Genomic DNA, 22,342 nt, shown 5'->3' with positions numbered 1-22,342 from the left:
TGTTGCTGTGAACACTGGCAGTGCCAATGCATAGAGCACGTGGGGCGCAGGCCTGGCCCTAGGGGTCAGCGTCCTTCATTCCCCTTAGGGTGGCAGTGGTTGGCCAGGCCTGTGGGTGTGCAGGATGTCCCAGGAAAGACCCATCTGGACCCCCCAGGATCCATGTGTCTGCCACCAAGAACACACGACTGTCCTCTGGTGGGTCAGGAGGTGGAGGTCAGCGGTCCCTCAGGGACTCCCCAGCACCCAGCACCCTCCACCAGGCCTGCGCTGCCTGGCCTGGCCGACCTTCTGAGCAGGGGCGGGGTGGGGGTGTGAACTAGCTCAAGTGGGGATGGGCTGGCTGGGCGTGGTCACTGCATCTTCGGGTGGGGCTCCTCGGGAATGAGGGTGTTGAAAAAATAATCCCACAATTTCGTGCTGATGCCAAATCCTAGAGAAGAAGACAAATGGACTGGAGGTAAAGGCCAGGGTAGTGTCAGGGGAGGAGGGACACATTTCCTGGGGAAAGACCCAGGGTGAAGTGAGCAGGCAGTGCCCATTTCAGTACCTGTCTCCACTGGCAGGAGCTGAGGAGCGAGCACGTAGGTGTCTGGTCTGTTAGGGACAAACTTTGAAGGAACCCATGTTCCCAATCTTCCTGAGGTCTGAGGCTGCCCCTCACTCCTCCTCCTCACTCTACAGCTTCTTCCTTCATTTCTGCCCCACTCATTTCTACCTTGTGCCTTTGCACCTGTTCTTTCTGGGGTGCTGTTCCCCCAGACATCTGGTCCCTCCTCTCCCCTGGGGTCTCAGATCTATCGGTATCTCAACAGGGACGCCTTTCTGCACTACTTTAACATTAGCTCTGCTGTCTAGTCTGGCGGCCACCAGCACTGCTGAGCACTGGGAATGTGGCCAATTATAGAACTGGGTGTTTACCTACATTTTTTTCCAATTAAAATTCAGTAAAAAATGTGTACTCCACTCAGCGGGTGGAAAAGGCTGAGCACGCTTGGACCGACTCTTGCATGCGAATCTACTTTGGACTTTCAGAAACCTGCATCAAGAGTTTCCTGTGGAACCTTACCATTTGAATTGAGATATGATGCTAAAGTGCAAAAGGCACCCTCCTGGTGGGTGTAGTGCACATATGGGACTGCTAACGGGAAGGTCACAAGTTCAAATCTACCAACTGCTCTGTGGGAGAAAGAAGGGTCATGGCCTCCTGTGAAGATTCTAGCAATGGGAACCCAATGGAGGGCTGCCATAGCCAGCACTGACTTAGGAGCAGTGGTTTGGGATTTTAGTTATAAGGGCAAAAGGGAGTTCCTACGTGACAAAGGTGGTTAAATGGAAAGGCTGGTGGTTCAAATACACCCAGGGTTATCTTGGAAAATAGGCTTGGAAATACTACTTCCAAAAGGTCACAGCCTTGGAGCCTTATGGAGCGGCTTCTACTCTGTTTACATGGGATCCCCATTGACTTGATGGACAAGGAACTACAATGACTTACCTACAAAACACACCCTGGAGTAAGACTGAGTATAAGAAAGAATGTAAAATGTTTTTAGAATATTTTTAACCTAAATTATAATAATTATAAATTATAGTAATTTATAATCTAAATTATAATTTTTATAAAAATATTATCTTTTTAACCTAAATTATTTATAACCCAAATTATATTATTATTGAAATAATATTTTGAGTATATTCACATAAACATATCCTTTAATCTGTGCACCTTCACTTTTTAATGGAACTACTAGAAAATACTAGGGAGTTCTGGTGGTGTGGTCTGTAGAGAGGGAGCTCTGGTGGCCGACTGGTAAGGAGCTGTACCCCCAAATAAAAGGCAGGAAGTTTGAATCCAGCAACTGCTCCAAGGAAGCATGATGGATATGTGGTTTATAGCTTCTGAAAACTGGCAGGAGGGTCAGCTATGAGCTGGTTCTGACTTGACAGCAATGACTTTGATTAGAAAACTTTAAATGAGAGGAGCTCTGGTGGCCTAGTGGCAAGGATCTGCAACTACAATCCCAGAGGCGCACAGTTCGAATCCACCAGATGCTCTGCCGGGGAAGGAGGGGCAATCTCCTCCTGTACCAGTCAGATCTGATTTGACGGTACATGCACACAAAAATAATAAAATAAAATAATATTTTTTTAAATCTTTAAAAAAATTTTTTAAAAAATGAAAACTTTAAATGACACACATGGTTTGTGCTGTATTTCATGCATCAGTGCTGGACTCCTGCCCCCACCGAGATTCCCCCTCCCACATCATCTTGCTTTACTTTTCTTTGTGAAAGGGCATCTGAAATCGTCTCTGTTACTTCATGTGTGTGTGTGTGTGTGTGTGTGTGTGCGCGTGCGCCCTCCCTGGTACCCTCTGCCTTGCTGCAGGCATTGGTGTACCTAGAACACTGGCCTTGGGGGAGCCCTGTGGTTCCTCACCGCAGGGAAGGCTGAGAGGCACCACCATTCTCACCTGACTTCTGATGCACAAAGTGATGCTTGACGTGGTGGGCCTTCATGGTGTACAGGAAGGAGCCTCTGTGCGGCGAGCCGAAGTGCAGGTAGTAGTGGATCATGTCGTAGAACACGTACCCCAGGAGGCCCCCGGCGAATATTGAGCCCCCCACCGCCTCGGGCAGGATGAGCCGTAGCAGCCCGTAGAAGGCAGCGATCAGCAGAGATGCTGGTACCGGGGGGAAGACCAGGCGGGAGCCGTCGAAGGGAGCCTGCATGTGGAGAGGGCCCGGGTGCTTCTGTAGTTATGGCCACGGGCCAGAGGCCCCAGTGCAAGATGGGGTGAGGAGATAGAGGCCTGACGCCTTGATGCTTTAAGGGATGATACTATTCTGGACTTTCCAAGGGCAACAGAGGCTTGGGCCCGGAGGCTTGGGACTGGACAGCAGGTCTCCCCAGGGAAACTCATCCATCATGGCAGCATCTCCGCCCCTCCACCATGCTCTCTGCCTGTCCTAGTGTCCCCCAGGGAGCCCCTGGACTTGCCCTTATACCTTCCCTCCCCTCAAACAAGGGTCCTTCTTCCCCCAGAATTATGTTTTTCTGCTGGGTGGAAAGCAGAAAAATGTAACCAATATGATAGCTTACAGGCCACCAGCTGAAATGTGCCCCAAACAAAACCAACCCATCCTCCTTGTGTTGCTAAAAGAAACTGGTGATTTATATATCAGGCTGCTAGCCAAAGGTCAGCAGTTCAAATCCACCTACAGAAGAAAGATGGGCAGCCTCCACCCACAAAGATTTATGGTCACATAAATCTGAGGGCGGAGGGCTCTGACTCCAACTTGGTTTGTGTTTTGGGGTGTGCTGCTGATACTGGACTGAGATTCGGTCTCAGGTTCTCAGCAGCAGCTTAATCCAGTCTCTCTCAGGGTTCAATCAGCTGGTACAGAAGCCCAGGCATCCGCAGGAGGCCAGCTCCAACGGGGGCCGTGCTGAGTGTGGCTTCAGGCAAGCCGCTCATGTGCCCCAAGCCTCAGTTTCTTGCTCTGTGGAATGGGAGGAACTGCAGCACTCTCTTAGTGGGAAGCTCCATGAGGGCAGGAACTTGGTCTGTGTCTAGAACAGGGCCTGGCATAGGGGAGGCCCACACACGCACATGGCCTGGTTGACAGTAAGGAGTTACAGGGACAATCAGAGCCCCTACACACACACACACACACACACACACACACACAGACACACACAGCTTGGTTGACAGTAAGGTGCTGGGCCCCCTACCTCTGACCACTATCACATGCCCCTGGCTCCCCACTGCCCCCACCCCATAACTAGACTCGAGAGGCTGGGCCCCTGAGCTGTCCTGAGCCTCACCTTATGGTGCTGGCCGTGCAGGACGAAGTGCAGCGTGATGAGGTAATAGCTGTCACTGGGGGGCTTCATGTGGAACAGGAAGCGGTGGAGGAGGTACTCAGCCAGGCTCCAGAGGAACATCCCGAGCACAAAGAGGCCTGGGAACATGGACTTCCGCACCGTCACCGAGTATTCTGCGGGGATGAGGGGATGCAGTCAGGGCAAACGGCCCCTGTGCCCATCCAGCCCTGGAGGCCACACTCAGGTCAGCAGTGCTGGGCCAGGCCACACTGTGGGGACCTGGGTCAGAATGCGGAGGAGGCTCTGGGGGAATAATGGAGCCACTGGCCAGAGAGGTGGTGGAATGTTCTGGAAATGTCGGCTAGACTCGTGCCTCTACTTTGGGGCTTACCATTTGTTCCTCAGACTCCTAAACTCTGTCCTCTGCCTCAATCCGCCAGAAAAATGGTGACTGCTCCACCATTCTTGCCAAAGAAATGTCATTTCTTGACGTCCTATTTCCTGTCAAACTGAAGAACTTTTTGAGTCATCTCTAAGCTGGCAGCACTGGTTTGGTGACCTCTTTCTTCCTGAAGCAGCCAACCTTGGGGGTTCTCAGTGTGAGCCTTCTGAGTTAGATTTCAGGGTGTCTTTGAGTCTGCTGAGCTTACACACCATCGTATGCATTTTGGGGGGTAGAGGGCAATACTGCTCGGACTTGAAGGATATGAAGCCCTTGGCTGAGAGCAGCCAGCTCCTTTCCCACCTCAGGAGTCCAGCTTTTCTCCCGTTCACTGACTCTTTTCAGGCTCCATGGTGGGCTTGGTCCTTGGGGGTCTAAGCTCTGTTCCATCCCTGACTTCAACCACACCCTTCACACCCATCACCCCAAGTCTAGACCAGGATGCAGCCCTGGGAAGCCGCTTGGCCTTGGGCATTTCCATGGATTGTTCACCTGCCTCAGACTGGTTGTTCCCTCCACAAAATCAGCACCCTCGTCTTCTGCCCACCTGTCAACCCCAGCTGCTCTCCCTGGTTCCTCTCCTCAGGGAGGGGCACTGGTGTCCACCTAGTTCCCCGAGGAGTCATGCTCAACCCCCCTCACTTCGCTATGCCCAACCTGTCACCTCCAGGGTTGGCTGACTTCTCTTAGCCTGCCTCCAACTCCTGCCAAGGTGACTACCTCAGCCTCCCACTCCCATCCCTGCTCTCCACAGCCTTCCACATGTAGGCCTCAGATGTCCAGACAGCGTCCAGCCCCCCACTGGCCTTGTCCCATTTCCCCGCAGGGCAGGGTGGCCAATCCAAACCACTTGTGGCTCCCTAGATGATGCTTCTCCATCACTGAGATTCCCTCTCCCTTCCTGACCCTTTGGGGTTCAGCTCCAACCAGAATCGACTGCTCGGAGGGGTTTGCTTGGTTGGTTCCTGATGTTCAAAGCACTGTCACACATGTGTTTAGGGTTGTAAGCCTTGAACTTGTGTCTCTGAACAGCTCCCCCTGGTGCCTGGCACCCTGACTCCTGTACAATTTGTTAAGCAGCTGCACAGCCCCCCTAATCTCCCTAACCTTGTTTGTGGATTTTATTTCTCTGCCTGTAGCTCATGTCCTCCCTGAGAGGCTGGGGGATCCAGGGGTCTTGAGGAGGTGTCTCCCTCACCACCATCACTGGCACCAGGAGCTCAGGCCCCTTGATCCTGCAGCTGGGTCTTTATTAGATCAGCACATTACAGCTCTCTGCAGAGGCAGGGAAGTGGGGGGGGGGATGGAGGGGTGGTGCCGCCCCAACCCGTGCATCATCACCCTCCATGCCACTCCCGAAAGTCCCCTCCTATAGGTCAGGTCCCCGCCCGCCCCCTCACCCCAGCATCGGCCCTGCTGGCCCACCCACCGGCTGGAGCTGGTACCGCGTGGCATCTCTGGAGGAATCCGGCAGAGGGACCCAGCAAAGCCCCTGCCTGGCCAGGCCCCTCCCCCGCAGCTCTGTCGGCCTGGCCACTGTTGGTGATTGTTAGGGCCTCGCTGGGGACAGTGGCCGATTCAGCCTTTTGAGCAACAAGCCCTGTGCTGTGCGGGAGCTATTCAGAGTGGGCGGAGAAGGGTAACCTTGGCTCCCTGACGCTCGTGTTAACCCCCAGGGGCCAGACAAGACTCTGTGCTAGGGCAGGAAGGGGTGACTGCACCTCATAACACCACTCCCCATCCTGGGTCCTGCAGGAAAACCAGAACCCCTCCCTGGATAAGAAGGATTGATGCAGTAACTGGGGTAATGGGGCGAGGTGTGTCCGAAACAGTGAGATTGGCTCAGGACAGGACAGAGTTCAGAGCTACTGTGTGGCTATGAGCCACAGGCGACTTGATGGTATACAACAACAACAACAACAACTCTCACCCAAATGTCAGGGAGATGCCTGCAGCTAGAGGGCCTAAGGGCTCAGGGACTCGCAGGCAGGAAGGTGAGGGTGATCAGAAGGGGTAACTTGAGGGACCAGCAGTCTCTTCTTCACGAGGCTAACACCTCTTCAAGCAGGCTGTACTGGGATGGACAGACCACGTGGGCAGGTATTACATACCCGGAGGCCTGATGTTGCCAAGGGAGAGGTCACACCTTCAGGCTTTGCCCCCTCAGGGTACCTGCTCCCTCCTGGCAAGCACGGAAGCTGTGGGGGCACATAGTACCCACATCCCAGTCACAACAACTGGGTCACAATGACTTCTCTGAGGCTCCCTTCCTCATCCTTAAAGGGCAGGCTGAGGATTCCTTTCTCCCAGGTGATGGATGTGAAATGAAAGACTTGTCCCAGGTGAGCAGAGGCTAGACAGGGAGGTGTCAGGGGAGGAGCAGGGGCTGGCGCTCCATGAGGGGTTAGGAAGGAAGCCGGCTTACCTGTGGTGAAGGACGTGAAGAGCCGGACGTTGCCCTGGGCAAGGGTTTGGTAGTAGGACCAGCTGAGGTACAGCATTAGGGGAACCCAGATGATGGGAACGCTGTACCTGAAGTGGGGGAGGGTCACCAGATGAGAGAGATGCACAGTCAGGGTCTGACAGGGCCCAGCCTCCCTACTGGTATGTCTTGGTTTTTTAAAAGTAATTTTATTTTTGGGAATTTCGCTTAAGCGAAAGTTTACAAATCATCTTGTGCTTTCATTCAATCATTCATAAATGTTATAATATTATAAACTGATCATAATTGATTAATTTAAGTAATTAAATGTCTATTATTCCAGGGAGCTCTGGTGGCCTAGTGGCAAGAAGCTGTGCTGAAATCCTGCAGTTCAAGGCCACCAGCTGCTCCTTGGGAGAAAGATGGGCAATCTCCTCCCGTGCGATTAACTGCCTCTGAAAACCTGCTGGAGGGTCAGCTATGGGTCGGTTCTGACTCGATGGTACCCAACAACAATAATACAACTCTTACTCCATATGGCCTCCTTTCCCTTCATTCAATTTATCCACTGATTTTTGCTTCCCTCTCCCTCCCATCTCATCCTTGTTAACCTTCTAAGATTGATTCTGTGTGTGAACCCTTCTTTAGCTTTTTATATAGTGTGTCTTATAATACTGTAATTATCCTTTTGGGACTAATTTGTGTCACTCAGCACACTTTGATCTAGAGTCATTCATGTTGTCCTATATTTCACAAATTTTTAATCTTTTGTTCTTGTTAGGTGCCATCGAATCAAGTACGACTTATAGTGACCCTATGAACAAAACTGAACCCTGCCCTAGTCTGTGCCGTCTTCATCATCTCTGATATACTTGAGCCCACTGCTAAGGTCACTGTGCCAATCTTCCTCCCTGACGATCTTCCCTTCTTTTGCTGACACTCTGTTCTTCCAAGCTTAACATCTGTTTCCAAAGACTCACCTCTCCGCACAACATGCCCTAAGTACGTAAGATGAAACTTTGCTATTCTCACCTGTAAAGAGCATCCTGGTTGCACTTCCTCCAACACATACTTATTTTCTTGGCTGTCCATGGGATATTCAGTACTCTTCTCCGACTCCACAGCTCAAAGGCATCAATAATTCTTCTCTCATCCTTATTAATTGTTCAACTTACAGATGCATAGGAAGTAGTTGAAAAGACCATGGTTTGGCTCAGGTTCACTTTAGTCTTTATATTAACATCATTGCTTCTTAGCATTTTGGAGAGGTCCAACGATGCTGACTGTGGATCCAAACAAGATGGAATTGTTGACAACATCAATCTTTTCTCTCTATCATGATTTTGCCTATTGGCCCAGTGGTGAAGATTTATTTTCTTTTTTTAAATTTTTTCTTTTTTATTATTACTATTATTTTTTGTGTGAGTGTACCGTCAAATCAGATCTGACTGGTACAGGAGATTGTCCCTCCTTCCCCGGCAGAGCATCTGGTGGATTTGAACTGTGAGCCTCTAGGATTGCAGTGCAGCTTCTTGCCACGAGGCCACCAGAGCTCCCCGATTTTTGTTTTCTTGATGTTGAGATGTAATCCATATTGAAGGCTGTAGTCTTTGACCGTCTGCAGCAAGGGTTTCAAGTTCTTTTTACTTTCGGCAAGAAAGACTGTGTCATCTGCGTAACAAACGTGGATGAGTCTCCTAATCCTGATGCCACATTCCTCTCCGTAAAATCTAGCTTCTTTAATGATTTTCTCAGCATATAGAATGAACAGGTATGGAGAAAGGAAACAGCCCAGATACACACCTTTCTTGATTTTAAACCATACAGTACAACAGCTTCTTAGTCTAGTTTCACATCAACACAGTTAAGTGTTCTGGGATCCTTATTCTTCTTAAAGTGTGCCACAGTTTGTTATGATATACACAGTCAAATTCCTTTGCATTATTAATAAAACACAAGCTGACATTCTTTTGGTATTCTCTGCTTTCAGTCAAGATCCATCAGACATCAGCAATGATATGCCCGATGCTATGATCTCTTCTAAATTCAGCGTGGACTCAGGCAGTTCTCTCTTAATGTACTGTTCTAGCTGTTCTTGGATAATTTTCAGCAACATTTTACTTGCATGTTATATTAACTATATTGTTTAATAATTTCCATTTCCACATTCTGTTGGACCACTTTTCTTTGAAGTGAGAACAAATATATAGGTCTCTTCCAGTAAGCTGACCAGGTAGCTGTCTTCTAAATTTCCTGGCACTGACTGGATCATTGTTTAGTGATACATAATACTTCTCTGTGTGACTGTACCAGAGTTTCCTTAGTCATCATTTATTGATGAATACACGGGTTATTTCCAACTCTTTGCTATTGTAAATAATGCCGCAAGGGGCATGGGTGTGAATATGTCAGTTTGTGTACCAGCTCTTATTTCTTTAGGATACATACCTAGTAATAGGATTGTTGAATCAAATAATACTTCTGTTTCCAACTTTCTAAAGACACACCAAACTGCTTTCCATAGTTATTGCACCACTTTACATTCCCACCAACATTGTCTCAGTGTTCCAATCTCTCCACACCACGACCAGCATTTGTTGTGTAATGTCTTATTAAACATTGCTCTTTTTGCTCTGGTGAGATGATATTTCATTGTTGTCTGGACGTGCATTTCCATGATAGCTAATAATCTTCAGCACTTCTTCATGTGTTTGCTGGCTATCTGAATGTCTTCTTGCTGAAGTCTCTCTGTACATGTCCTCTGGCCATTTTGTCATTTTTTCTATTTGTTTCTTGTTGAAGTGTTGGAGTTTTCTGTACATTTGAGAGGTGAGTCCCTTGTCAGATATATCATTGCCACATACTTGGTTTGTTTTTTTTTTTTCACTCTGCAGGTTCTCTCTGCATTTTTTTTGAGAAGTCTTTGATGTATTTAAGGATTTAATTTTTAGGCGGTGACTTGCTTCCTAATTAGAGGGACTCTAGATGACTCACGTTGGACAATGAATAAGGATGACAGAAGAGTTATTGATGCCTTTGAGGTGTAGTGTAGAAGAGTGCTGAGTCCCATGGACTGCCAAGAGAAAAAATAAGTATGTCTTGGAAAAAGTGCAAGCTGGATGCTCCTTGGAGGTGAGGATGACATGGCTTTGTCTCACCTTCTTTGGGCATGTTATTAGGGGGCCAGTACTTGGAAAAGGACATCATTTGGAAGGGTGGAAGGTCAATGAAAGGAGGGAGAATGACACAGTGGCTGTTAACAATGGGCTAAAATATACCAAAGACGGTGAAGATGGCACAGGATAGTGGAGAGTTCAGGTTTATTGTTCAGAGGGCCCCTGAGTCATACTTGACTCAACAGGACCTAACGATGACAACAACAACAGATGATCCCTAGAGTCAAGATGAGACCTAATGATGACAACAACAACAGATGATCCCTAGAGTCAAGATGATGCCAAAACATCTAGTGTGTGAGAGAAGGAAAGAACAGAGACTGCAAATACATTTGCCCCTATCTCTGTGATGAGCTGATAGAAAGGAATTGTGTCCACAAGGTAGCTGAACAGACACTGACTTCTTATGGCAGAGGCACCAACTGCAACCAGGATTGTTCCCATTTGGTACTGTTGTTAGCTGAGTCTGTTCGAACTTGTGATACCCATCATGTAGAGAGTAGAACTACTACATAGGGTTTTCAAGGCTGTGACCTTTCCAAAGCAGATTTCCAGGTCTTACTTATGAGATGCCTCTGGTGGATTTGAACTGCCATTCTTTCAGCTATTAATTCAATGGTTAACCATTTACATCACCCAGGAACTCCTCATGGGCTGAAAAGAGACCCAGGATACCATCCGAAGCAGTTTCTGGTTACATGTTCAGTTGTTACCCACTTAGTCGTCAAAAGCATGCTGGGGGTAGAGTACACATAAGATATACCTCATCTTCTGCAAGAGCTGCTAGCACAGCCCTGGGTTCTGGGGGGACCTCAACTGCCTCTTCCCTTTTCATATCTGGTTGACACCATCAATAGAAAGTGACAGCCCAGGATGGGCTCACAGCAGGCTCACCAGACGGTCTTGGAGAGGGATTCGATGAAGTCTGAGTGAAAGAGGCGGATGGGTCTGATCACTGGCTGGTGTACCCATTCATCATACTTCTCTCCCAAGTGACCCACTTGCCACAGTAGGGGTTTCTTCCAGTCCACCAAGTCCTGCAAGAGACAAGGAAGAATGGGAACTAAACACTCACAACTGCTCACATTCCTTCTCCCAGCTCTTGATGGCAGAATCTCAATGTCCTCTCAGTCATGTGGTTCGTGAGGGTCTACTCAACCTTCTGCAGCCATGGCACAAGACTGCCCAAGCCATTTGTCCCAGCCCCTTGGACACAGCAATGAAGCCTATGACAGTTCCATGACTGCGGGAAGCCAAATATCAAGCTAAATATTAATAATTAACCAAATGCTGTATCAGGATAGGTGGGAGGCATAAATGCAAGCTGGAATTCTCCCTGAGACAGGTCACAGGGGTCAAGCACCCAGGCATACCTAAGGCATCTTCACAATTCTTGGATTGTATTATCTCCCTCTTGAGATAAGCATAAGGTTGACAATAGAGAAAAACTCAGCTTCCTTTGCAAATGATTTTTCTTTGTGATTTATTTCCCAGTCATTCTCAATAAAGCCACAGAAAGGCATGGCTTGAGGGCTTCAGTTTTTCAAGCTGTTTGCCCCCTGCTTTTACACTCTGTTTTCTCCTCCATTCTTAGTGTCCCATTTCTTTCTTTATTCTTTCTCCTTGGCCAACAACATTTTGGCGCCCAAACAGGGACTTGCAGAGGTGGTAGTTAGTCGTACTCTCTCTCACTTTCTTGCAGACACCAGTAAACCAAAAGAAAATTCACCCGAGAAAAAGGAAACTTTCAGGAAAATTGAAGGTAGGATCATGAAGAAATCCTCAAACTCTGAATTTTGCTATTTGATGAGGTTTTTTTCACCCCTTGAATTTTTTATATAAATTCAAGGGTAGAGATAGAAAAGCTTTAATGAAAATTTTCTGAAGTTTAATCGATTGCTTGAAAAGCTCAGAGGTAGAAGTGAAAAGAAAGAAAAAAGAGCCATGGGGAACAGGTCATCCTCTGAAGCTCAGTTTATTACATTCATTAAAGAATTACTTATGAGCTCAGGGGTAAGACATTAAAAAAAACTTGAGAAAATATTTTGTGAGTTTTACAAAGAGCACATCAAAAAAGAGAACAGACTCCTATTAATTTGTGACCAGTAAGGGCTTTGACAAGAATAGTAAAAATGTCTGTGAAGGATTATACTTATAATCCAAAAAATTTGCAAACAAAGATGGCTCAATCTTTGCACGGATCTGAATTAAGAGAGATTCATTACATTAAAGGAGGTTAAATCTGAAGGCAGGAAACAGACTTTGTCACCTTTAGAAAGAGCTTATCAAAAGGGATATGTGATTCCTGTTTTGGTCACTATGTAATTTGATTTCATTAGCTTTAAAACCATTACAGTCTGAAAAGAAGATGTCTGAAAAGTTAGAAAAGAAACCCTCATCAGATGAAGATGATAGTGAATCAGATACAAAGGAGGATGAATTTCCTCTGCCTCCAACTCCGGAGGAAATAAACAATATAACCATGGAGGATAGTCCTTATGAGGAATTACGTACACAAGTTTTAGAAATTGCTAGTAAAATAGACAAATTGGGTTTTCATAATGAATTCTATTACCAAAATAAAAATATAGCCCCAGCAGCAGCAGCAGCAGCAGCAGTTCCAGATTCTATGTTATTTAGTGATATGAATCGTGCTTTGTTGGGAGTAATTACATTAAGCCGTTAACAACTATGTTGATGGTCTTACAACAGGCAAAACAAGATCCAGAGAGGTGCAAGCCTGTGCTTCAGCAGTGTGGCTCCCTGCAGACTGCCACCAGCACTGCCGTGACTGGCAGTGATGACTTAAATCTCTCGCCTTTTGTTTACCAGCCCCAGATGTAGCCACTCCACCATTGCAGCTCCTTAACATAATTTTCGCCAGCCTTCGAGTTAGAACCCACGCACAGCTGACCCTCCACTGCATTCCCAGGTTATAAACTGCATGAGAGGAGACTGCCTCTCTCCATGGAGCCACTGGTGGATTTGAACCACCAGAGAGGTGTGGGTTTTGGGCAAATCCCTATGGACTACTTCACCAGAGTGTCCTCAAAATTCATGTGTTTAGTAGATGTTTACGTTTGTAATGTTAAGATGTTCCTTTTGAAATTATATATATACATATGTTGTTGATGGCCTTTGAGTCTAGCATGACTCATAGCAACCCTATGAACCAAAGGCCTGAAGCTCCTCTACAACTATCAATATTTATCAAGTTCATAGAGTTACCGGAGGCATGTTATTTAGGAAGTGGATGCCACTTCTGCTTCCAAAATTACATGCAAAACACTACCTTTTAACTCTTCAGTTGCTTTTCTAATATTTACAATGTGTACCTTGCTACTTTCTCTTTTGTTTATACAGTGATGCTGTTGATTTCAGAATGATCATTCTGTTATAAATAATACTACAAATATTTTTTTTGGCCCCAATAATTTGTTATTTTATTCAAATAAATGAAGAAGAGCTCTAAAAAAAAAAAGATGATTTATCTAATTGTGGAAAAGGAGCTTCTGTTTTTCCAGTAACAGTTTAGGATATGTGTCCTTATCAAGATTTTCCCCAAGGGTATCAATTATATCAACATCAGTTGTTATCTTCAAAGACTATTAAAGAATTAAAGCAAGCCATAGTTAACTTATGGTATGCATTCTACCTATGTAAGGGACATATTACAAGGATTAACTACAGAAATTATATTAATTCCTTATGATTGGGAATCCATGGTCAGGACAGTTTTGGAATCTGGGCCATATATACAGTTTAGAACTTGGTGGGCTGATGAAGCTACAAGTATAGAAAGGATTTCTTTATCTAGAAATCTTCCTCTTAATGTTACTACTGATCAATTGTTGGGGAAAGGTCAATGGTTTGGAGTGTGAGCTCAGTTACAGTATGATGCTGCTGTGATTGTACAAGATAAACTTTGTTGTATGCAAGCATGGGATAAAGTAGAAATTTTGGGGAAGGGAGATCAATCCTTTATCAGAACAACACAATCTAAAAATGAAAAACATACTGATATTCTATCCAGATTAAAGGATGCTAGTAGGAGTGGCATCTACTTTCTAAATAACATGCCTCTGGAAACTCTATGAACTTTGATAAATGTCGATAGTTGTAGAGGGGCTTCAGGCCTTTTGTTCATAGAGTCGCTATGAGTCCTGTTCAACTCAAAGACAATCAAGAACAACAACAATTAATAGAGTAATATCTCAACCCAAGGCCCATGAGTTTTTGTTAAAAACTTTAGCATATGAAAACACTAATTCACACCACAAGATAAACCCAATTGCAAAATTAGCACCAGATATGAATAGGCACTTCACAAAAGAAGACATTCAGATGGCAAACATACACATGAAAAAATGTTCAAAATCCCTAGCTCTAAGAGAGATGCAAATAAAAACAACTATGAGCTATCATCTCACCCCAGTAAGAATAGTAAAATTCAACAGAGCAGAAAATAACAAATGCTGGCAAGGTTGTGGAAAAACTGGAACCCTTATTCACTGTTGGTGGGAGTATAAAATGGTGCAACCACTGTGGAAGGCAGTATGGCGCTTTCTCAAAAAGTTGGAAATATCATTTGACCCAGCAATTCCACTACTGGGAATATACCCTAAAGAAACCAGAACTTGTCACCAAGCAGATATACACACACCCATGTTTACTGTGGCTTTGTTCGCAATAGCAAAGAGTTGGAAACAGCCCAAGTGCCCATCAACAAACTAATGGATAGAGAAGCTGTGGTATAGTCACACAATGGAACATTATGCAGCACTGAAAAACAAAGAACTCATGAAATATTTTGCAAAATGGGTGACCCTGGAGGACATTATGCTGAGTGAAAGATCTCAATCACAAAGACAAATACTGAATAATACCACTCTTATAGAACAGAACTGATATGGGGGTTGAGGGGAAACTAAGAAAAGAGGGGATAAATAAAATACATGGATGGCATTGAAACAGATGAGGGAGACACCTATATTAAAGGAACATATGATTAGGTATTTGGCATGACAAGAGTCCAGACTAAGAGTTGCATAGTAAAGTGGACTGAGGGGTGGAGGGGCAGGAGACTGTATAACAATGAAAGAACTTTTTTTCCAAAGAAAAAAGTGAACTAGGGGGGAGGAGGGACAGGGAGAAAAATGTGCAATAATGAATGAATGGAAATTCAAGTTTTTAATAAACATTCATTAAAATAAAAAAAAAACAAAACATGCCTTCAGGGTTTTGTGGAAAACAGGGAAAAGGGTATCACTGGACTAAGGAATGTTTATTTGATAAGTGGAGAGCAACATTACAAATTCCTACATATCAACTCAGGCAAAAAAATATGATGCTGTGTATGAATTACATTCCAGGAAAAGGATTAGGGGAAAAGAAACAGGATTGTTAGTTTTTAAAAAGCCTAAATCTTTTAAGAAAAGGAGTAGGATACCCACATTTATAATGAGGGTCACTGCTCCTCAGTATGCTCTCCCCTTAACTTGGCCAACAGAAAAACCAATCTGGGTGGAGTAGTGGCCCCTAATTAGAGAGAAATTAGAAGGGTTTTTTTTTTAAAAAATTAGAAGTTTTAGTATGATCAATTCAGAATAATATTTAACAGGTCATATTAAACTAATCCTTGGAACTCTCCAGTGTTTGTAATAGAAAAGGAAGTCAGGTAAATGGACTTATTGGATACTAAAGTAAAACCTTGATCTTTGCAAGCATGCAGGTTATACTAAATTGCTAAAGGTCTTTTTTAAAAAAAATATTTTACTTTATTATTTTGTGTGTGTGTACCGTCAAATCGGATCTGACAGGTGCAGGAGGAGATTGCCCCTCCTTCTCCAGCAAAGCATCTGGTGGATCCAAAACGTATTCCTCTGGGATTGCAATGCAGCTTCTTTCCACTAGGCCACCAGAGCTCCCTTCTAAATTGGTAAAGGTAATAAAGTGGTTAAAACTAACTTGACTTCTGTTCAACAAGCTGAATTAATATGCTATTATTAATCTTGTTGCAAGATAAAAAACTTTCCTTTGAACATAGTTACTGATTCACAATATGCTGAGTTATACGCTATTATTATATTGTTGCAAGATAAAAACTTTCCTTTGAATATAGTTACTGATTCACAATATGCTGAGTTACTGTTAGAAATACAGAAACAGTATATATTCCTTCTCAAGATACTAATATTAGTATGTTATTTACTATGTTACAAGTTTTAATTAATCAGTGAGAATCTCCTATACTTATCACTCATATTTGAGATCATTCTGCCTTTCCAGGACCAATGTCACGATTAAATGATAAAACAGATCAATTATTAATAGGCAGTGTTAAAGTTAGTGAAGATTTTAATCTCCATACTCATTTAAATGTTAATGGAATGATGAAAAAATTTGGAATTACACAGCAACAAGTTCGAGAAATTATTATTTTTGTGTGAGTGTACCGTCAAATCAGATCTGACTGGTACAGGAGGAGACTGTCCCTCCTTCCCCGGCAGAGCATCTGGTGGATTCGAACCATTCACCTCTGGGATTGTAGTTGCAGCTCCTTGCCACTAGGCCACCAGAGCTCCCCCAAGTTCGAGAAATTATACAAAGATGTCCTCAATGTGCCGGCCCACTCTCTTCTCCTGCTGGAATTGCTTAGCTGGCAGTGCATGGGCCTGGAGCTAGCAAAGTCTGCCCAAGGATACAGACACCACAGAGGAAGATCAGTCAAGAGGAGATACACAGAATGCTGCTGCTGATCTCTAAACACCACGATTCAGCCACAGGAGCAAGAGCATTCTGTGCCAGAAGGAAAGAGATCCTTCCCCTTGGTGGTGGCCTGGCTCATCCATTCATCCACACCCAGTCACTCAGTCACTAATTTGTTTAGGATTTTGGATGTCTACACTTCTACATTAAGTGCTGGAAGAACAAACAGGAATGTAAGAGATCATCCTTGCTTCATTTAACTTCGTGCTTAATCTGTGTTCAGGCTCTGGAGTCTAGCTTGGGAACAAATCTTGGCTCCACCACTTAGGCAAATTACATGAGTTCTCTGAGTCTCAGTTTTCAAGGCTTTTAAAGGTGCGTAATAATAATAATGCCAGTTAAGATGAGACATGACAAATACGATGGTTTAGTGGTGATTGAAGGCAGGCTGCAACTGGGAGGCAGGTTGGCTGTCACAGGGTCATATAAGAGCTTTGTAGAAACGTGGGGTTTGCATTGGAGCTTATAAAACACAGAGGATTTAGACAGGGGAAGAGTAAAAAGCAGGAAACTGAAAAGGGACGTGGATGTGGACTGAGAACAACTGTGGGAAGTCCTTTTGGTATTTTGACACTGTCTGTGCAGCAGCTGGAGGGAAAAGTGCTGAGGGGTTTTGATAACAGAACACCCTGTACCAGGGTCAGGGCTGGTGTTCCCAACTCTTGTCCTAGTGTCTTTGAGGGCTAGATATGTGTTCCGAGGCTGGTTCTTGAGGGTGGGAGGGGAAAAAATAGACTCTAATAATATTTACATCACCTTTGAACCATTTTTAAGTGTTTTTACAATGCACATAATCCTAAAGTATAGTGGTATATGCAAATAATTTGTAAATTGTGAGAATATGCACATAATGGAAAGTGTGTTCAAAAAGCATTACTCATTGGAACACAATATCCAAAAAGTTTGGAAAGCTGTATTTCTAGGCAACAGGGAACCTTTGAAGATCGCTGAAGAGTTAATGAATTTAGGAAGATTCACCTGGACCCATAACAGTAAATTAAATAAAAAAGCAATGAACTTGGAGTCAGGGAGCACCTTCCAAGTCTGCCTCTGCCTTTAGCAGCCGTGGGATCCTAGTATGTGGCCAGCCTAACCTCTCAGAGCCCCTCTGTATCTCCTTGGTCAGCCAGGTGTGCTTTCCACTCACCATCCTTACCAGCAGTGAGGATGGATTCCCATGGTGTCCAGCACACGATGGGGATGCAATCAAACTCTGATACAAGGCAAAGAGGTGGCTACTGCAGGCAGGAAGGGAGGGAATGGTAGGAAAGTTGAAGAGCAGAGATACAGGTGGAAGAAGCCTGCCACACACACACAAAAAAAGACCCAGTGGCTCCAGACCCATCTTCCCAAAGCTGTAGTGGGAATCTCCTCCTTCCACAGGCCTCCAGGCCCAAGGCTGCTGGACCCCAACAGGTCATCCAGGTTCTGGAGGCAAAGTCATACCCATAATTGCAGCATGTTTAGAGTAGGAGTTCCCAGGGCAAGCAGGCCAAGCAGCCAGTCTTTTCCTCTGACCGTGACCTGCGGCAAAGGTCCAAAGATGCTTGTGGTTCCTGCCATGAGAACTTGGCAGGGCCTGGGTACTGGCTGCCTTCTTGTGGCAGGGAGTTACTTCCTGCTGTGACCCAGGTCAAGCTGGAACCATTCACGACAGCACCAGCTAAATCGGGCAATCAACCACACCCAGCCTCGTCGCTGATCCCTTCCTGGCCCCAGTCCCATGTCTTCTTGGCCTCATCCCTTGAGTCTGTAGGACCTTTGCAGCAGATAAAAAGAGTCATTCTGGCTCCGTCCTTCCACATTCTACTATCCCAGGTCTCCACACACACACACATCCATGCACACATCTATGTATACTGATGCCCGTAGGCACATATATATGTACACAAATGTGCACACACACAAACTCACACATGCACACATACATCCACCACCAGGAAACAGAACTGGAGGAACCAGCTAGTGACCTGTTTACACTTTATCACACAGCAGCCTGCATAACCCCACCTGAGGAGAAGCTGGATCAAGGTCATAGTGAAAGTTTGAGGCTCTGTTCCAATGACAATAACAAAGGGCATCTGCAACATGCCAAGCACTGTTCTCAACACTGCCGAGACAAACCACTTGACCCTCGCTGTATCCCGACGAGATCCTGCATCCCATTAATATTGCAGATGATGAAGCTGAGACTGTCTCTTGCTCAAGATTACCCACTTCTGTCTTCTATATTTTTTAAATTTTATTTTATTAATTTTAATTAACATTTACAGAGATTTTGGATTTTCATTCATTCATTCATTGTTCCCACTTCTGTCTTCCTGAGGAATCAGCCTCTTCATTACTGCAAACATTTGTATTATTCACCATCTCTAAATCCACTTTGTCTGGGATTAAAAACACATAAGACCTTAAGTGTTTGCATGCTGAATCTTTTCTCATCCGTTTACCTTTATCCTGTTTTTTTTGTCTTTACATTTAAAGATCATCACTTGCAGTAGGCAAGTAGTTGTGTTCTGTTTTTCCACCTATCCAGATAATTACTGTCTTTTGAGTGTTTAGTTGATTTATATTTAATGCTAATTCTTTTATATGCAGTTCCTCCTTCCTTCCTTCTTTCTTTTCTTTCTCACTTTATTTGCATTAATCAAGTATTTAGAAATATTCTCTACTAGTGAGCTCTCATGGCCTAATGGCAAGAAGCTGCACTGCAATCCCAGAGGTGCATGGTTTGAATCCACCAGATGCTCTGCTGGAGACAGAGGGACAATCTTCTCCTGTACCAGTCAGATCTGATTGATGGTACACACACACAATAATAAAATTTAAAAAATATTCTCTACTATTAACTTTCTTTCCCCATTGAGATGAGATTCATATAACATAAAATGAAAATTTATTTTTATTATTATTATTATTATGTGTGTGTATCATCAAATCAGATCTGACTGGTACAGGAGGAGATTGTCCCTCCTTCCCCGGCAGAGCATCTGGTGGGTTCAAACCATGCACCTCTGGGATTGCAGTGCAGCTTCTTGCCACTAGGCCACCAGAGCTCCCCTAAAATTAAACATTTTTAAGTGAACAATAAAGTGGCATTTAGTAGATTCACAGTATTGGACAATAATAACCTTTGTCTAGTTTCAAATATTTTAATCACCCAAAAGGAAACTTTAAGCATTTGGTCCCTTCCCCTAGCCCTTAACCACCACTAGGCCACATTCTACTTCAACAGATTTAACCATTCTCAACATTTCACAGCTGGCATCAGTGTTTGCTGGAAAGGAAGATAACATGCATTTTTCACTTAGTACCATTTCTTGTGCACTTCATCCAAGTGTTGCTACTTTAGCCGATAAACATTTCTAGCTATTGCATGAGGATGTAGCCAGGTAACTCCTGATCTTAGCCTAGTATTGGAGTTTGGGTGGATTTTGATCTCTCAACCCATTTTGCCCTTATTTTTTTTCAAATGAGTAGAAAAACTGTACAAGATTTAGAAATGTAATTCAATTGAGACATGGAGAGAGATGATTAGGCAGCAAGGGGTCCAACCTGAATGTCAGACTGCACTGTGAGGGGAACAGCCCAAAAGGACTGGACATGCATGAGAAGCTGGACTAGGCTGTGTGAAATGTTTCCAGGCACGGTGGCTGGTGTCTTAGTTATCGTCCACTCAGTTGGAAGTGACTCATAGCTGACCCTCCAGAGGGTCCTCAGAGGCAGTAGCCACAGGAAGGAGATTGCTCTTCTTTCTCCTGTGGAGTAGCTGGTGGATTTGAACTCAGAGCCTTTGGGTTGACAGTTCAACTCCTTACCGCTAAGCTACCAGATCTCCTAGTGCTGCCGTAATAGAAACACCACAAGTGAGTGGCTTTAACAAGCAGGTTAATATCTCACAGTTTAGGGGACTAGAAGTCCAAATTCAGGGCACCAGCTCTATGGGAAATTTCCTTTCTGTGTTAGCTCTCATGGTAAAGCCCTTGTCTCCTTTCGGCATTGACGAGTCTGTATTTCCTTAGAAATTTCCATCTGTCATAGCATCTATCTTCCTCTGGGCCTCGGAGGTTTGCAGCACAGAGACCCTGAGTCCAAAGGATGCACTTTGCTCCTGGCTTTTTTTCCCCCCTTGACCCCATCTCTCCCGAATCATAATTTATTAGCTTCTCTAATAAACTCCATAACCATTAATGAGGTTCTGTGTGGCCATCATAACAGAGTAGCAGAGCCAGTAAAAGCTTTGGGAGGAATGGCTGGTATTAGAATTGGCAGAAATCCATTCAGGGAGCACATGGGGGTGGTTGGCATGTCTGGTCTCATGGGAATAGATTGTGTACTGTGGATGTTGTGATTGGGGCCTGTTCCTCCTGCGAAATTAATACAGATGAGCTGTGGCCACCCCTACACTGGCCACATTCATTTTACAACAGATAATGCAGGCCTTATCTCAAGAAAATTACTTTTACAATGGATCTTGACTGTAACTGGAGTAAGAGTGTTGCATCCCACTCTAATCCCCTTAAACTGATTGGCTCATCACATTAGATCACATAATTAGAGAGGATTACATCATCACATCGCTGCCAAATGATATTATTAAAGAATGGCCAAACCACTGAGAATCGTGACCAAGTCAATGTGGCACGTATTTTGGGGCTCACACAATTTAATCTATGACATTCCATTCTTTGCCCTCTTACCCCAACTTCATACCTTTGGCACATACAAAACACTTTTAATCCATATCATCTGTGTAGGGTTGTACTTAGGGTCGCGATGAGTTGGAGCCAACTTGATGGCATCCAACAACAACAACTGAGACTGTCAATGGCTTCTTCTTACATGAAACCACAAATTACTATCAATATCCTTGGTACTAACAGTCAGGAGATCAGGAGACATTGCATTGGGCAAATCTGTAATTAGGGACTTCTCCAAATTATTGAGCAACAATGTCAGTTTAAGGACTATGGTGCATCTGACTCAGAACATGGTCTTTTCATTCACTTGCTAAGCTTCTGAGAGCTGGACAATGAATAAGGATGACAGAAGAAGAATAGATGTTTTAGAGCTGTAATGTTGGAGAATTGTATGGGATATCCTATGGACTGGCAAAAGAACAAACAGATAGAAACAAACTTGGAAAAGGTGCAGCCAGAGTGCTCGTTGGAGGCAAAGATGATAAAGCTTTATCTCACGTACTTTGGGCATGTCGCTAGGAGAGGTTACTCCTTGGAGAAAGACATCATGCTTGGAAAGGTAGAGGGATGTCGAAAGAGAGGAAGACCCTGAACCAGGTGGACTGATATATGACTGCCAGTGTGCTAGTGATGTCAGGAAGTGTGAAGATGGCACAGGATAGGACAGGACTCAGATATGTTGTTCATAGGGTTGCTATGGGTCATATTCAACTCGATGGTACCTAACAACAATAACAACAACAACCCTCTCCTTTAGCTTGTAGCCTCCTCCACATTACTCCAAAAAGCTGGAACTTGCATCCCTGTCCCTGTCCTTGGCAGATGTACTTAGTTGCACGTATGCATTTTTCCCCAGTCTTGCTGACAGGAGAAAAGGCTCTCTCTCAGCTGCGTGTTGCCATGTCGAACACCTCACACTTTATGATCTTTTCCAGCACGGCAGGTGGCTGGGAGCTGGTTTTGAGAAGGAAGGATGGCAGGAGGCGGCACTTGGAATCCAACAAGG

At 44.7% G+C, this 22,342-nt stretch overlaps 1 protein-coding gene across 1 annotated transcript in view; it reads right to left on the bottom strand.

The window, feature by feature from the left end:
* Positions 1-353: 353 nt before the first annotated feature.
* Positions 354-22,342, bottom strand: part of FA2H (fatty acid 2-hydroxylase) — a 57,739-nt gene continuing 35,750 nt past the window's right edge. The window contains exons 3-7 of the mRNA XM_006878608.1: positions 10,763-10,905; positions 6,696-6,802; positions 3,829-4,001; positions 2,474-2,726; positions 354-433 (exon numbers count right to left, since the gene is read on the bottom strand). Of these exons, the coding sequence (XP_006878670.1) occupies positions 354-433; positions 2,474-2,726; positions 3,829-4,001; positions 6,696-6,802; positions 10,763-10,905 (756 nt within the window). The remainder of the gene's footprint in view (positions 434-2,473; positions 2,727-3,828; positions 4,002-6,695; positions 6,803-10,762; positions 10,906-22,342) is intronic.

The sequence above is a fragment of the Elephantulus edwardii genome, unplaced genomic scaffold (genome assembly GCF_000299155.1).
Source record: "Elephantulus edwardii isolate Elephantulus edwardi_28Jun2011 unplaced genomic scaffold, EleEdw1.0 scaffold00001, whole genome shotgun sequence".
NCBI classification, from domain to species: Eukaryota; Metazoa; Chordata; class Mammalia; order Macroscelidea; family Macroscelididae; genus Elephantulus; species Elephantulus edwardii.
Note: the sequence above shows the minus strand (reverse complement) of the source record. Positions and strands in the feature narration are given on the sequence as shown.